The sequence below is a fragment of the Oncorhynchus mykiss genome, chromosome 26 (genome assembly GCF_057628025.1).
Source record: "Oncorhynchus mykiss isolate SJ-2025 chromosome 26, ASM5762802v1, whole genome shotgun sequence".
NCBI classification, from domain to species: domain Eukaryota; kingdom Metazoa; phylum Chordata; class Actinopteri; order Salmoniformes; family Salmonidae; genus Oncorhynchus; species Oncorhynchus mykiss.
In genome coordinates this window covers 3,684,720-3,701,172 of record NC_143047.1, presented here as the reverse complement: position 1 = coordinate 3,701,172, position 16,453 = coordinate 3,684,720, and the positions used below count along the sequence as shown (strand labels likewise).

At 42.2% G+C, this 16,453-nt stretch overlaps 1 protein-coding gene across 3 annotated transcripts in view; it reads left to right on the top strand.

Moving 5' to 3' along the window:
• Nucleotides 1-902: 902 nt before the first annotated feature.
• The window catches only part of LOC110506258 (AN1-type zinc finger protein 3), a 46,685-nt gene continuing 31,134 nt past the window's right edge, over nt 903-16,453 (top strand). The window contains exon 1 of one of the 3 annotated variants that reach the window (XM_021585691.3): nt 903-1,338. In XM_021585691.3, the coding sequence (XP_021441366.2) occupies nt 1,277-1,338 (62 nt within the window). In that variant the 5' untranslated portion in view covers nt 903-1,276. The remainder of the gene's footprint in view (nt 1,339-16,453) is intronic. The other 2 variants (XM_021585692.3, XM_090221722.1) reach the window with 2 other exon arrangements.

The window sequence follows — 16,453 nt, the reverse complement described above, 5'->3', positions numbered from 1 at the left end:
CTCTGGCACACAGAGCATTCGATCTGCAGTATTAAAAACATAAAACAGGGTTATAAATTGTAAATTACAAATCTGGAATACCCAAATTATGTTACATGCTTTTGCAATTAGAAACATTTTGAAATTGAATTTGATTTTTGTTCAATTGCTATATTGACTTTAAATTACATGCATTTGACCACAACCCTGACAGAAGCACACATAACTGAGGTGTTAATCATCGTTGAGTATTCAGGCACTAAAAAATCATGTTGTAATAAAGGCATACATTTGCAAAAAACGTATGCGTTGATAAAAAAGGTATCACACATCAATGTTGTAATATCAAACATTACAATAATGTCAGTCTTTGTGATCCAAATCAGTTTACTCATCACTTGTGACAGATACAATGTGTGTACCCATTACAGTGAATTGCTGTCATAGTATGTATCTAGTATCTCTCATAGTAGAATCATAAAATAGAGTCATGATAATAGAACATTAGTGCAATAACACAAGGATAACCCTGATAAAAAAAGTTTTGTGCCCTCTAAACGGACTACATGCCCTCTATCAAATCAAAACTGAAATGTTCCTCAAAACAAAGGTTGTAAAAGTATGCTAGACATTTATAGAATAAATCATACATAGTTTGATGTTTCTGTGACAATCACTGAATTAGTTATTGATTTATACAGCTTTAAATGGCTTGTTATATATTGTATGTATTTCCATCAAGCCAAAACTGGAATTTCTACTCAAAACAAAGGTTGTAAAAGTATGCTAGACATTTATAGAATAAATCATACCTAGTTCGATGATTCTGTGACAAACGGTGAATTAGTTATTGATTTTTACATTTTTAAATGGCGTTTGGCGAATGTCTGTTGAATGTCCGAATGTGTAAATATAAAAACAACACTTTACCTCGGTATTTAGACGCGCGTGTATATCACCAAGGTTTCGATATTCACCGGCACTATTTTCCGTTTTGGTTCCGCCTTCACTCCAGCTGACCGGCCTCGATTACCCTGTGTTGTCCGACGGACTTTTTGTTAATTATAAATGATCAATTAAAAACTGTATGGTTGACAGCGGCCGCTCGTGTCGGGAAAGCACTCCATGTTCGTTGACATTTTCATCCGGATATTTTTTATTTTATTTTTTACTGTGGATGTTATTTCTTTAGTTCGTGTCTTGGAATCTCTCTACGGTACCATAACTAGGCCGCAACCCTATCCCCGGTGTCACCTACGTGCATTTAACGTTAACTAGTCATCGACTGGAGACAACCATGGGGGACACAGGCAGTGAACGAAGCAAGCCGCCACCACGCTGTTCCTGTGGATTTTGGGGGTAAGAGTTAACTAGCTAGTTATGAATAATAAATATAGCTATGTAGTTAACTCTAGCTTGGTACAGCTAATGAAATGTACACTAGCCCCCGGTCTTTCATAGCTTGAAGCCTGTCGCTAGCTAACGTCAGCTAGGGACAGAAGCAGAATGTGGGGGATGTGTTGTTTCAACTAGCTAAAGTTAACATCTAACTAGCTGCTAAATTTGATAACTGGCTAATTTCATGGAAATTGTCATTTTGTTTTTCAATATTAATGTCTGCCGTACATTTGTAACTACTAACTCCATGTAATGCTAATGTTAGCATCAGCTTGACAGCTAATGTAAAAGCTAACCGGAGCGATCTAACAAACATATCAATATCTGCTTTTGGTGCTGCTGCTGTGACGCTACTTTGACAGTTAAGCCAATGTGTAATTATATATAATTACAAGCCAGATTCAATCCAAACAATAGCTACGTTTCGAGAGAATGTCAGCGGTATGTTGCAAGCTGGTTTAATATGAAGTTAAGTTAGCTAGTAGACCTAATTATATATGTATGGGTCATATTTCCGAGGTCACACCAAATATTCACAATGCACCTCGATAGGGGGACTGATGTATATGCTAACTGTTAGTGTTCTACTACCGAATTCTCTTGAGGGTTATTGTTTTATTAACCTTGAGAGCTCAGTCTTTATCCAAAATGTCGACCAGAGTAGACCTATAGTTTAGTATAGGACAATGTTTTTATGAACTCGTATGTATAACTGTTGGTGACCATTGTATCTACCTCATTTTCGAACGCTTTTGAAACAGAAGCCAAACTGTAAAACCTATGGATGCAACTTCCTCCACACCACTAGAAATCCCTGCATTAACATCTTTCTGTTAGCCTATACATCCTGACAAAACGCACCATATTAATGGCCTGCTAATGTGCCAGGACCCTGTAGGGCCAAACTACAGATAAAAGACTCATAACTGATCCAAATGGTTGCCTAATCAGGCATGCTAGAAAATTAAGCATTCAAAACGCCAGACGGTTATTGAAATGACAATGGCTATTCACTGCAGTTTACAGCCTAGGCCTTAGGCTATAGTTTTGTACTCACTTGAAAACAATAATATTATTCATTACATTGTGTTGTGGCCTAGACAAGATAAATGTGTTTTCCCTAAAAAACGGATTCAATAAGGTAGCTTTTCGAGCTTGATCACTGCTAGACACTCTTTCGACACAGGTATAAGGCCCTCTCCCATCCTCCTTTTGGTAAATCTGGTAAATTTTGGTAAAACACCGGTGAAAGTTCCGGTGGTCAATTCTGTACAGCCTTGGTCCGACCAATCAGAATCCAGGCTACAAGAATGTTTTGATTATGTGAATGGGAATATGTTCCGGGTAGCCTCTGGGGATAAAATCAATGAATATGCTGACTCAGTCCCTGGATTCATCAAACAATGCATAGATGTGAATCTGAGTCTTTCAAAACTTATCTGACTCAAAAAATGGGTCTTGATGGCAGCCTGTAGGGAAACTGAAGGAGAAAGATGCTGCTGATTAACACGCTAAAGTGACTGGGGACAATGTTATGGTTAAATAGTACAAATGCGACCTATGCAGATCGCTCAAGGTGGCGAAATACATATATAGGGAGAAAGTGGATTAGCAATTCTGCAGGTCAGACACAAGGCATATTTGGCAGGGGCTCCTAACGATCACAGATTACAAAAGGAAAGCTAGCCACGTCGCTGACACCAATGCAGCCCTATCGGAGGAGTTGAACACCTTCTCATGCTTCAAGCACCACGATGACTTTGAGAGGTCGAGGAGAGCCCTTGAGAACGGGGGTTATGTGCTTATGGTCTCCACAGAGGTAAGTCATTCAAATAGGTTAACCCTTTGAAGGCTGCGGCCCAGAAAGCATCCTGCCCTGGGACTGAACTTCTCTCAATGCAACTTGGTCCTGGACTTCCTGATGAGCTGCCCCCAGGTGGTGAATTTAGACATTACCTCTGATTCTCAATATAGGGTCACCTCAAGGGTGCATCCTCATTCCCCTCCTGTACTTCCATGACTGTTGCCTCACACAGTTCCAAGTTTGCTGATGACACGACTGTAGTAGGCCAGATAACCAACAACGATGAGACGGCCTACAGGGAGGAGGTAGGCACTCTGACGGCGTACACATCTCTGAGGAGATTAAATGGTCAAACCACACGGACACCATTGTGAAGAAGGCACGACAGCTACTCTTCAACCACAGGATGCGAGGGCCCTCGCAGTGTTCTACTGGCGCACCAACGAGAGCATACTGTTGGTTTGCATCGCGTCCTGGTACGGCAACTACACCGCCTCTGAACGCAATGCGCTACAGAGGGTGGTACGCTCAGCCAAATGCACCATTGGGTGCACACTGCCTGCCCCCCAGGACACCTACAACACCAGGTGTTGCAGAAGGCCAAAAATATAATCAGGGACCCCAGTCACTTCAGCCATGGCCTGTTCTCCCCTTTTCCATCAGCTGGACGCAGGCAGTATAGAAGCATCATTGGAAAGTTGTCAGACTGGCCAATAGCTTCTACCCCCAGACCATCAGGCTGCTGAATAGCCACCACTAGTCAGATTAACTGCTCCCCCTATGGACATTGTACATGTGACTATTAAAAAAAAAAAAAAAATATATATATATATATATATATATAATATAATATAATATAATATAAAAAAAAAAAAAAGCTGTTCTCGTGCACAATAGGCTATACACAAGCCTCTCCGCAATAGACCATTCCTCAACTCGTGATATCCCAGGAAAAGCTATAGGCTGCAAAAGATATAGGAATTGTTTTATTTTTTATACTAGGCTTAATAGCCTAGTAGGCCAAATTAACTGTCGAAAGTTGAGTGGTGTTTTGAACACTTTTGTCCAGTTCTGATAAAATTGTTGCACTGATGCATTGCAAATAGTTGCACAGGACAGCCGAGTGAGATGAGCATGGTGAAAAAGAAGACCCAAAGGACTTGACAACAATTAGAAAAATGGAAATCACTTGCAAACCTCTTGAACAATGAGGCACTGTTGACATGCTGTAACAGATGGGCAAGCTAAATTACATTTTATTGAATCTCTACTTTTTAATGCATGTTACTATGTAATTGTTCATCAGGCCTACATGTACATCGAAGTAGCCTTTTTTGTTGTCGTTGCAGTTTTCACTATGAAAACCCTTAAATCACTGAATGGTGTTACTATCTTATTAATAGACTGTGCAGTAGGCTACTTTGTTACTTTCTCAATGGTCTCTCGCTGGGTGACTGATGCAAGAGGCGAGGTGTTGCAGAATAGCTTGTTCAGATTTGACATTTTATTTAACCTTTTTAAACGGGGTCACATTGAGATTCCAATTATTTTACTTGAGCCCTGTATACATTACAATAAAACATACATGTGTATAAAACAATATAATTCAGCATACGATAACAAAAACACATTAAATAAGAGCAATTCACATTCAACTACATAGAGGTCCTTAATCATATTTTTAACTGCCCGAGTGGCACCAGCACATGTAACTGCAGTGAACTCTGTATATTGTTCCACAAATTGGGGGCAAAAATTCTAAATGCAGATTTTCCCAAATCTGTGGAGACTGAAGGGATCTCTAGTGTGTTTGAAAATAGATTAACATTAGGCTAGCCTACTCATTAGGATACTGTTTGTAAATATTGACATGAGCTTGTGTAAGAGTAGAGCTTTCGTCCGTCCCCTCACCCCGACCCGGGCTCGAACCAGGGACACTGCGCACACACAGACAACTGACACCCACGAAGCATCGTTACCCATCGCGCCACAAAATCCACGGCCCTTGCAACGTAAGGGGAACACCTACTTCAAGGCCTCAGAGCGAGTGACGTCGTCGATCGAAAAGCTATTAGCGCGCACCACCGCTGACTAGCTAGCCATTTCACATCGGTTACACTTGCCAGCTAAATTTAGCCTAGTCTGGAACATCAGTCATTTTTTTTATTGGTGAAGTGGGTTGTATAGGCTAGGCCTACTCCGTAAAAAAAAAAGTATTGATACATTCCTTTCTCTTTTTCTCTGCATGACCGTTTTTGACTATTGCAGTGTCAGAACAATAATTTTACATTTTAAGCAGTTTGACATCTGTGTTGCTGTTGTGCAGAACAAGGAACAGCCCTACATTGGCTATCCTTCTTGCCTTATGAAGGTAAAGAAACCCTTGCATTTTGAGTTAAGAACCTGTTTCAGCAAGGCTTACAGACTTTGTTTGTCGCGCAGACTGTCATTGATTTCAAAAGCAGATGGCTCAGAATTCCCCAACACAAGCATGTGAAGCGAAGGGATATTGGGTAAATCCATACATGTTTGCACATGGAAGAAGTAGTCAGAAAGTGACGTTGCAAACTGTTTATCCTGTTTTACACACAATTCACACAGACAATTAAATTTGTAAGTTAAAGGCACAGTGCAGTTAAACATGTTTCCTTTTATTTTTATGTCCACACGGAGGTCGAAATAACACATTGTGAATTTTATAATAATGCCCTTGTGTAAGAGCTGTTTTTGAAGAAACAAACAAAAAAATGTGAATTTCAGTCTGATTTGTAATAGTTGTAATAGTTGTAATAGTTTGCATATTTGCATATCTCTTCCTGCTGCTGGTCTTGCCCTATCAAACTGGTACTCCTCATATTGACATTTACAGGAGAGGTATCTAGTTATCCACGGCCAAAAGCAAGTAATTGTCCAGTAGCTGGCTGCAAAGCAGCAATTGTTTCTTTGCACGGTCTTCTGTGCAAACAATCACTTTGTTTGATATGGCATATGCACAGCACACTTCAAGGTAGGAAGCTAGCTACACTTACACTAGCCAGTGGATTTGCAGCTTTCATCCCCCTCCAAGGTTCTTTCCCATACATCTTGCATCCGGCGGTGGCAGCCAGCAGCAACCTTTTCAAGAAGTAAGTCTAAATAGTTATTCTTCTAGCTAGATATAATTTATTAAAAGTTAAGCAGGGCATGACTTAACTTTCTTTGGACAAGTAGGGATCATGTTTTTTTAGTTGTCCAAAAGTAAAAAATGGTCTGTAACACAATTTTTACAGCATTGTATGACACAAGGAACCACTTTACAAAATAATTTGCATTACGATCTGTTAACGTAGTTAGACAAAAATGTAGGTTACATATTCAAACCTGTCTCAAAATAAAGCACTGCCCCTTTAACCCAATGAGTCCCACCATATCACTGGTGTGTTTTGGAGCTACAGACTCCTGTGTTATACCATTGGATTAGTTTATTTCTTCTGCATCTGTAGATACCAAACATTCATTTGTCAGTGATTAACGGGGGCTGAGGTACAGCGGTGTTTGTGAAAAACGTCTGTAGAGTCAATGATTTGAGCAATAAACCATTAAAAGCCATCTATTTTTTAAAATATTTTATTTAACCTTTATTTAACCAGGTAGGTTAGTTGAGAACAAGTTCTCATTTACAACTACGACCTGGCCAAGATAAAGCATAGCAGTGTGAACAGACAACAACACAGAGTTACACATGGAGTAAACAATAAACAAGTCAATAACACAGTAGAAAAAAGAGTATGTACATTGTGTGCAAAAGGCATGAGGAGGTAGGCGAATAATTACAATTTAGCAGATTAACACTGGAGTGATAGATGATCATGTGCAAGTAGAGATACTGGTGTGTAAAAGAGCAGAAAAGTAAATAAATAAACAGTATGGGGATGAGATAGGTAAATTGGTTGGGCTATTTACAGATGGACTATGTACAGCTGCAGTGATCGATTAGCTGCTCAGATAGATGTTTAAAGTTGGTGAGGGAGATAAGTCTCCAACTTCAACGATTTTTGCAATTCGTTCCAATCCCAGGCAGCAGAGAACTGGAAGGAAAGGCGGCCAAATGAGGTGTTGGCTTTAGGGATGATCAGTGAGATACACCTGCTGGAGCGCATGCTACGGGTGGGTGTTGCCATCGTGACCAGTGAACTGAGATAAGGCAGAGCTTTACCTAGCATGGACTTGTAGATGACCTGGAGACAGTGGGTCTGGCGGCGATTATGTAGCGAGGGCCAGCCGACTAGAGCATACAGGTCGCAGTGGTGGGTGGTATAAGGTGCTTTAGTAACAACGGATGGCACTGATAAACTGCATCCAGTTTGCTGAGTAGAGTATTGGAAGCTATTTTGTAGATGACATCGAAGTCGAGGATCGGTAGGATAGTCCGTTTTACTAGGGTAAGTTTGGCGGCGTGAGTGAAGGAGGCTTTGTTGCGGAATAGAAAGCCAACTCTAGATTTGATTTTAGATTGGAGATGTTTGATATGAGTCTGGAAGGAGAGTTTACAGTCTAGCCAGACACCTAGGTACTTACAGATGTCCACATATTCTAGGTCGGAACCATCCAGGGTTGTGATGCTAGTCGGGCGTGCAGGCAGCGAACGGTTGAAAAGCATGCATTTGGTTTTACTAGCGTTTAAGAGCAGTTGGGGGCCACGTGTTGTATGGCATTGAAGCTCGTTTGGAGGTTAGATAGCATAGTGTCCAAGGAAGGGCCAGAAGTATTGCAAGAGCAACATCATTGATATTTACACTATACACAGTAAAGTCCATGGAGAACAAGAGCACCTCCTCCCAGCTGGCCACTGCACTGAGGCTAGGTAACACGGTCACCACCGATAAATCCGTGATAATCGAAAACGGAGAGAACAGTCACCCTGAGAATTGAACCCTGAGGCACCCCTAGAGACTGCCAGAGGACCGGACAACATGCCCTCCGATTTGACACACTGAACTCTGTCTGCAAAGTAGTTGGTGAACCAGGCAAGGCAGTCATTAGAAAAACCGAGGCTACTGAGTTTGCCGATAAGAATATGGTGATTGACAGTCGAAAGCCTTGGTCAGGTCGATGAAGACGGCTGCACAGTACTGTCTTTTATCGATGGCGGTTATGATATCGTTCAGTACCTTGAGCGTGGCTGAGGTGCACCCATGACCGGCTCGGAAACCAGATTGCACAGCGGAGAAGGTACGGTGGCATTCGAGATGGTCAATGATCTGTTTGTTGACTTGGCTTTCGACGACCTTAGATAGGCAGGGCAGGATGGATATAGGTCTAACAGTTTGGGCCCAGGGTGTGTCCCCCTTTGAAGAGGGGGATCACTGCGGCAGCTTTCCAATCCTTGGGGATCTCAGACGATATGAGAGTTTGAACAGGCTGGTAATAGGGGTTGCGACAATGTCGGCGGATAGTTTCAGAAATAGAGGGTCCAGATTGTCAAGCCCAGCTGATTTGTATGGGTCCAGGTTTTGCAGCTCTTTCAGAACATCTGCTATTTGGGTAAAGGAAAAGTTGGGGAGGCTTGGGCGAGTAGCTGCGGGTGTGACGGAGCTGTTGGCCGAGGTTGGAGTAGCCAGGAGGAAGGCATGACCAGCCGTTGAGAAATGCTTGTTAAAGTTTTCGATTATCATGGATTTATCGGTGGTGACCGTGTTACCTAGCCTCAGTGCAGTGGGCAGCTGGGAGGAGGTGCTCTTGTTCTCCATGGACTTTACAGTGTCCCAGAACCTTTTGGAGTTAAAGCATTATATTATGCACATGTAACATGTTTTGCTCTGACACTCACAAGCTACACGAGTTGTTAAAAGGTAAGGGGTTCTTCTACATGGAAGATCATTGGAAATCCCAGGACATAGTGTCTATAATACTTTTTTAATTTCACATACAGTGCCTTGCGAAAGTATTCGGCCCCCTTGAACTTTGCGACCTTTTGCAACATTTCAGGCTTCAAACATAAAGATATAAAACTGTATTTTTTTGTGAAGAATCAACAACAAGTGGGGCACAATCATGAAGTGGAACGACATTTATTGGATATTTCAAACTTTTTTAACAAATCAAAAACTGAAAAATTGGGCGTGCAAAATTATTCAGCCCCTTTACTTTCAGTGCAGCAAACTCTCTCCAGAAGTTCAGTGAGGATCTCTGAATGATCCAATTTTGACCTAAATGACTAATGATGATAAATACAATCCACCTGTGTGTAATCAAGTCTCCGTATAAATGCACCTGCACTGTGATAGTCTCAGAGGTCCGTTAAAAGCGCAGAGAGCATCATGAAGAACAAGGAACACACCAGGCAGGTCCGAGATACTGTTGTGAAGAAGTGTAAAGCCGGATTTGGATACAAAAAGATTTCCCAAGCTTTAAACATCCCAAGGAGCACTGTGCAAGCGATAATATTGAAATGGAAGGAGTATCAGACCACTGCAAATCTACCAAGACCTGGCCGTCCCTCTAAACTTTCAGCTCATACAAGGAGAAGACTGATCAGAGATGCAGCCAAGAGGCCCATGATGACTCTGGATGAACGGCAGAGATCTACAGCTGAGGTGGGAGACTCTGTCCATAGGACAACAATCAGTCATATATTGCACAAATCTGGCCTTTATGGAAGAGTGGCAAGAAAGCCATTTCTTAAAGATATCCATAAAAAGTGTTGTTTAAAGTTTGCCACAAGCCACCTGGGAGACACACCAAACATGTGGAAGAAGGTGCTCTGGTCAGATGAAACCAAAATTGAACTTTTTGGCAACAATGCAAAACGTTATGTTTGGCGTAAAAGCAACACAGCTGAACACACCATCCCCACTGTCAAACATGGTGGCAGCATCATGGTTTGGGCCTGCTTTTCTTCAGCAGGGACAGGGAAGATGGTTAAAATTGATGGGAAGATGGATGGAGCCAAATACAGGACCATTCTGGAAGAAAACCTGATGGAGTCTGCAAAAGACCTGAGACTGGGACGGAGATTTGTCTTCCAACAAGACAATGATCCAAAACATAAAGCAAAATCTACAATGGAATGGTTCAAAAATAAACATATCCAGGTGTTAGAATGGCCAAGTCAAAGTCCAGACCTGAATCCAATCGAGAATCTGTGGAAAGAACTGAAAACTGCTGTTCACAAATGCTCTCCATCCAACCTCACTGAGCTCGAGCTGTTTTGCAAGGAGGAATGGGAAAAAATGCCAGTCTCTCTATGTGCAAAACTGAGAGAGACATACCCCAAGCGACTTACAGCTGTAATCGCAGCAAAAGGTGGCGCTACAAAGTATTAACTTAAGGGGGCTGAATAATTTTGCACGCCCAATTTTTCCGTTTTTGATTTGTTAAAAAAGTTTGAAATATCCAATAAATGTCGTTCCACTTCATGATTGTGTCCCACTTGTTGTTGATTCTTCACAAAAAAATGCAGTTTTATATCTTTGTTTGAAGCCTGAAATGTGGCAAAAGGTCGCAAAGTTCAAGGGGGCCGAATACTTTCGCAAGGCACTGTAGTTGCCGTCACTAACTCAACACAGCTGTCACTGAATAATTGAATATTAATTTCCTAGTGAGCAAACCGTTTCTGTACTTACAGCAACTCCAAGATGGCGCAGCCAATGTGGTACGGATCTGCAATTTTTTTTTTTGACTGGAACCTCAATCAGAAGCTAGCCATCAATAGCTAGCCAGCTAATTAGCTACTAGCTATTTAGTCATTGTTAGCGGTCTTTACCTTTTAGCTCGGACACCATCCGCTTTTTCCCCAATAGCTTGGATAATACCTGCCAGTCTGCACAGCGCGATATCAGCCCTGAGCACATCCAACTGCTTTTTCCCCCACTACATCACTGGATTCCTGCCGCAAGCTCTGGACCATTCCACCGGATCTTCGCAGCTAGCTAACTGCTACCGAGTGGCTATTGTGGCTAATGCCCTTGTCCAGAAGCATGCACCAGTTAGCCTCGAATTAGGCCCATCTCCCGGCTAGCAAACGAAGTACACCAACTACAATAGCGCTCTTGCCAATTGGCCTGGATCCTTTGTCGACACGGAGCCCCGCTGATCCATCACTGCTGGTCTGCTGACGTAATTCGTCTGATGTGCTCTCAACCGACCTCTGCGTTTTGGATGTTGGAAATTATCCATCTGCTAGCCCCGGCCCGCTAGCTATCTGAACGCCGTGTCTCCCGCTCGCCTAGCGTAGTAATCAACTACCGAACAGCTCCCTGTTTCATCTATTGCTGCTCATTGGGCCCTATGATCACTCGGCTACACAGCTGATTCCTGCTTGACTGTATATTAACACGGTACTTTATTTTGTTTATCTGTCGGCCCCAACCTCAAACTCAAGCCCTGTGTGTCGCTAACTGACCCCCTCTGCCCATTCATCACCATTTACCCCTTTGTTGTCTTAGCTGTTTACCCGTTGTTGTCTTAGCTCTCCCAATCAACACTGGTAATTGCTTTATGCCTCTCCGTTGTCAATTTGCCTTGTATACTGTTTAGGGCAGCTCTCATTGTTTAATTTTACTGTGGAGCCCCTAGTCCTGCTCAACAAGCCTCAGATAGCCCCCTTGATCAGAGTCATTGTTTGATTTTGTGTGTTTTTGGACAATTATAAAAAAACAGGGAAATGAATCTATTCTTGTCCGACATGTATTTATTTATCCAGGACAAGTGTTAACGTCGAGCCCTGTAAAGGTCATGATGATGTGGTGCTGCTGCTGCTAGCTAACTACAAACCTCGACCGCTAGCTAGCGTTGGCTACTGAGCTGATTATTATATTTCCATAGCTAGGTACTTGTAGCTAGCTAATGTTACTTCAAAAGTAATGTCAGAATCATAAAGGGGCATTGCTGGCCTGGGCAGACGTTTCCTCCCACAATGTTCCCCGCATAGCCAGCTAGACGTTTTCCCCCTATGTAGGACGCTAGGTATCTAGCTAATTTAGACCGCAGTTAGCTAGGATACTAATGTGACATTTGGCTATATTTGCGATTCTCACATTGCTTTATTATGTACATGTGCCTTAGTACATGTCCAGTCAATATCCTGCGGTCGACGCTAGTTGGCTACCTTGCTAACTGGATCCCCATGGAAAGTGTAGGCTGGAAGATTTACAGTTTACATTGTGGGAGGCAACCCGACTGCCTCACCGCATTTCCCAAAGTGTTCGCCTGATTTGAAAAGGGGGTTGCGAGAAGAACCTGCCATAGAATGAAGTCTGATTTAGTTTTTTTTTCCCTCCTGAAAATGTGGCTCTAACTTTTGAACGGTTGGAACTACAAGCTATTATGACCCCATTCCTGAAAGATTGTCAGGAACACGAGCTGCTCACAAGCTGTGCAGGACTCGTTAGAACAAAGAGTGGACAGGACCAGGCATAATAGGAGTAATCAGGGGGGGCACCATGTCATTGAAAACAATGATGTTATTTTCTACACAGAAGATCATACACAATTTTTGCCTGGTGATCTTCTTATCACTTCCCAATACCTTTTTTAATTTTTTTTTTATGAATCATTTCACTTCAAACCATACTTCCTTAAGATTGAAATACAAGCTCACCTTGACTTGTGCAGCAGGCACGACAGAACCTATTCCCCCTCAGGAGACTGAAAAGATCTGCCATGAGTCCACAGATCCTCAAAAGGTTCTACAGCTGCACCATTGAGAGCATCCTGACTGGTTGCATCACTGCCTGGTATGGCAACTGCTCGGCCTCTGACCGCAAGGCTCTACAGAGGGTAGCGCGAACGGCCCAGCACATCACTGGGGCCAAGCTTCCTGTCATCCAGGACCTCTATACCAGGCGGTGTCAGAGGAAGGCCCTAAAAATTGTCAAAGACCCCAGCCACCCTAGTTATAGACTGTTCTCTCTGCTACTGCACGGCAAGTGGTACCAGAGCGCCAAGTCTAGGACCAAGAGGCTTCTAGACAGCTTCTAACCCCAAGCCATAAGACTCCTGAACAGCTAGTCAAATGGCTACCCCCCCCCTTCCCTCTCCACACCACTGCCACTCTCTGTTGTCATCTGTGCACAGTCACTTTAATTAACTCCACCTACATGTACAGACTACCTCAACTAACCGGTGCCCCCACACATTGACTCTGTACCGGCACCCCCCTGTATATATTGTTATTACTTGTTACTTTTATCACTTATTCTTATCCGTATTTTTGGAAACTGTGCTGTTGGTTAGGGGGTCGTAAGTAAGCATTTAACTGTTGTATTCGGCGCCTGTGACTAATAAAATGTTATTTGACTGACATGTAATGATACTAAGTCATAGCCCGACTAAAGTATACTTTGGCTGTTGATTGTGTTAACACTTAGCAATAACTATTTTTATGTCACCACATAAATCAAAAGGTAAGGTGTGAGTAAAGTATGGCTATGAAAGTGTTTGAGATGTATTACAGCTCATGGTTTGTTTCTGTCCATTTCTTTCTGCAGACAAGCTCCCAAAGCCATCCAGCATGGTTCTCTTGGCATCCTGGAACTCCTGGTGGATGTAAAGGACTACGCAGGCTGCAGCACTACTCTGTTCCTATGGCACAGATAGACCTAGCATCAACTTACACAGCTCCTATAGGCCAGATACCTGTAATTAATACCATGTCTTCTATTGGTCATACAGCCAATCACAAATAGACCCTGTCCATTGACAATTCCCACTAAGTGTCAAAGGACATTGTTTAGCCATTACATGTACTGAAAAATAGTCATTTTTATACACCCAAGATAGTTCTGCTATGGGGACAAAAAGTGATATTACTTTTTTCAGTGTAGTGGATGAACCAAGAACATTTACCGGAGAATATATCTCCAGGAAGGTTGGTGACGACTCCCCCTACACAAAGTCATACATTCGATCACAGCACCAACCCATTGACATCTGTGATCGAATGTATGACTTTGTGTAGGGGGAGTTGTCATCAACCTTCCTGGAGATATTTTCTTCCCAACCATCACAACAGATTCTGTCAAGCAAGTTCTTGTTGAGAAGCTATGTGCAATACTAACTCTTCCACCTTTCCTGTCATGGGATGAGATTATAGTTGTGTGTAGTGATGTTGGTGTTTGTCACCACCCGCTTTCTCAATGTAAATAAAAACACAACTTTTTGTACTCTAACCAATCGATGACTATTCTGTTGCTGCTCGACTCCTGCTAATTGATTTGTTTAGCCACAACCTCTTTACTTTCACCATGTTTTGTTTTCCTCACACTTGATCCACTTCCAGAGCTTGAGCACATGTGAACTATTAACTTGAAAAGACACACTAATATATATATATATATATATATATATATATATATATACACACACACATACACTTTTGTGTGTATGTGGACACCCCTTCAAATGAGTGTATTTAGGCTATTTCAGCCATACCTGTTGCCATCGAGAAATCATGCAACCATGCAATCGCCATCGAGAAATATTGGCAGTAGAATGGCCTTACTGAAGAACTGTGACTTTCAACTTAGCAGCCCTGCTAGAGCTGCCCCAGTCAACTGTAAGTGCTGTTATTGTGAAGTGGAACCGTCTAGGAGCAACAACGGCGCAGCAGTGAAGTAGTAGGCTACACAAGCTCACAGAAGGGGACCGCATAGTGCTGTAGCGTGTAAAAACAGTATCCTCGGTTGCAACACCCACGACTGAGTTCCAAACTGCCCCTGGAACCAACGTCAGCACAAGAACTGTTCGTTCGGAGCTTCATGAAATGGGTTTCCATGGCCGAGCAGCTGCACACAGCTCGCCATGAGCAATGCCAAGCGTCGGCTGGAGTGGTGTAAAGCTAGCTGCCATTAGACTCTGCGGCAGTGGAAACGCATTCTCTGGATTGATGAATTACACTTCACCATCTGGCAGTCCGACGGACGCCAGGCGAACACTACCTGCTCGAAGAACTTGACTGGCCTGACCTCAACTCCATCGAACACATTTTGGATGCCCGACTTCACTAATACTTTTGTGGCTGAATGGAAGAAAGTCCCCGCAGCAATGTTCCAACATCTAGTGGAAAGCCTTCCCTGGATAGTGTAGGCTGTTATAGCAGCAAAGGGGGACCAAGTCCGTATTAATGCCCATGATTTTGGAAGGAGATGTTCAACAAGCAGGTGTCCATGTACTTTTGGTCATGTAGTGAACTTGCATGCCATGATTTACACTTTCATTATAACCTTTTATTTTTATTATGTTACCAAAGAAATTTATGGAGAATGACAACCTTTCAATGTAGTCTGGCTTCTTTAAAAAAAAAAACTTTCTACAACAAAACATTTCAAAATGTGTAATTTAAATAAGTTCTCCATTATCACAATGTCAATTTTGTAATAAAAAAAAAAACTTACTGAGATTGAAGATTATACCATATAGTCTGCCCTGTAGATAATCACGGCATTCTGCAATGAATAGATGGCAGGAAGGGTATAGGCCAGGATGGTCCACTTTGGAAAAAGGCTTATGTACCTGCACCTTCTGCGTCTTCTGGTGATCTGCATCTACTGCTGACCTTTTGAAAGCGCTACAGCAATGATATTGCAAATAAAGATTAATTATGTATGACTTTTTGTTTTGTTGACAAAACAAACTAGCCTACACACCTGTAGAAGTTCGCTCGCTTCAGTGTCCAGCTCAAACTGACCGGTTGAGTACCATGTGCCTTATGGTAAGGGTGGGGGCTCTAGACAATTCTGTAAATGTATTCAAATTGTATTTCAGCGACCCAAGGAAGCTCAGGAAAAAAAATTTGAAAAATATATTTGGGTTTTATTTTATATATGAAAGTGATTTATTAGACAAGTGATAATTAAAGACCGCATGGGTCTTTAAATATATCTGCGGTTCAAACGAGAGTAAAACGGTCACCCCGCAAACAGCCGAGGGATGGGGTGGAGCAATGGAACCACTATCACATTCATAGACCAAGTTTAACCTCGTTTTGAGGTCACTTAATATATTGTTTTTATACAAGTACATCATTTAAAAACAATGGGGTCTGGACAGGCATACTGTAAAATTAAACTCAGTGTCTCTCATAGCTGCCTGTCCCTTTTTTAATAGCCAGGCAATGGCACACATTTCAGTAAACACCTTTTTCCAAATAAACGCAGGGTCTAAAGGAATTGTTAACGAGGTTGCAATGAATTGTTTACGAGTTTTAATGTTTGATTTGTTACACTAAATAATTCACTAATGACTTAAAAACAGACAATTGGCATTTTTTCTTCTCCAGTAAGAAACTGCTAA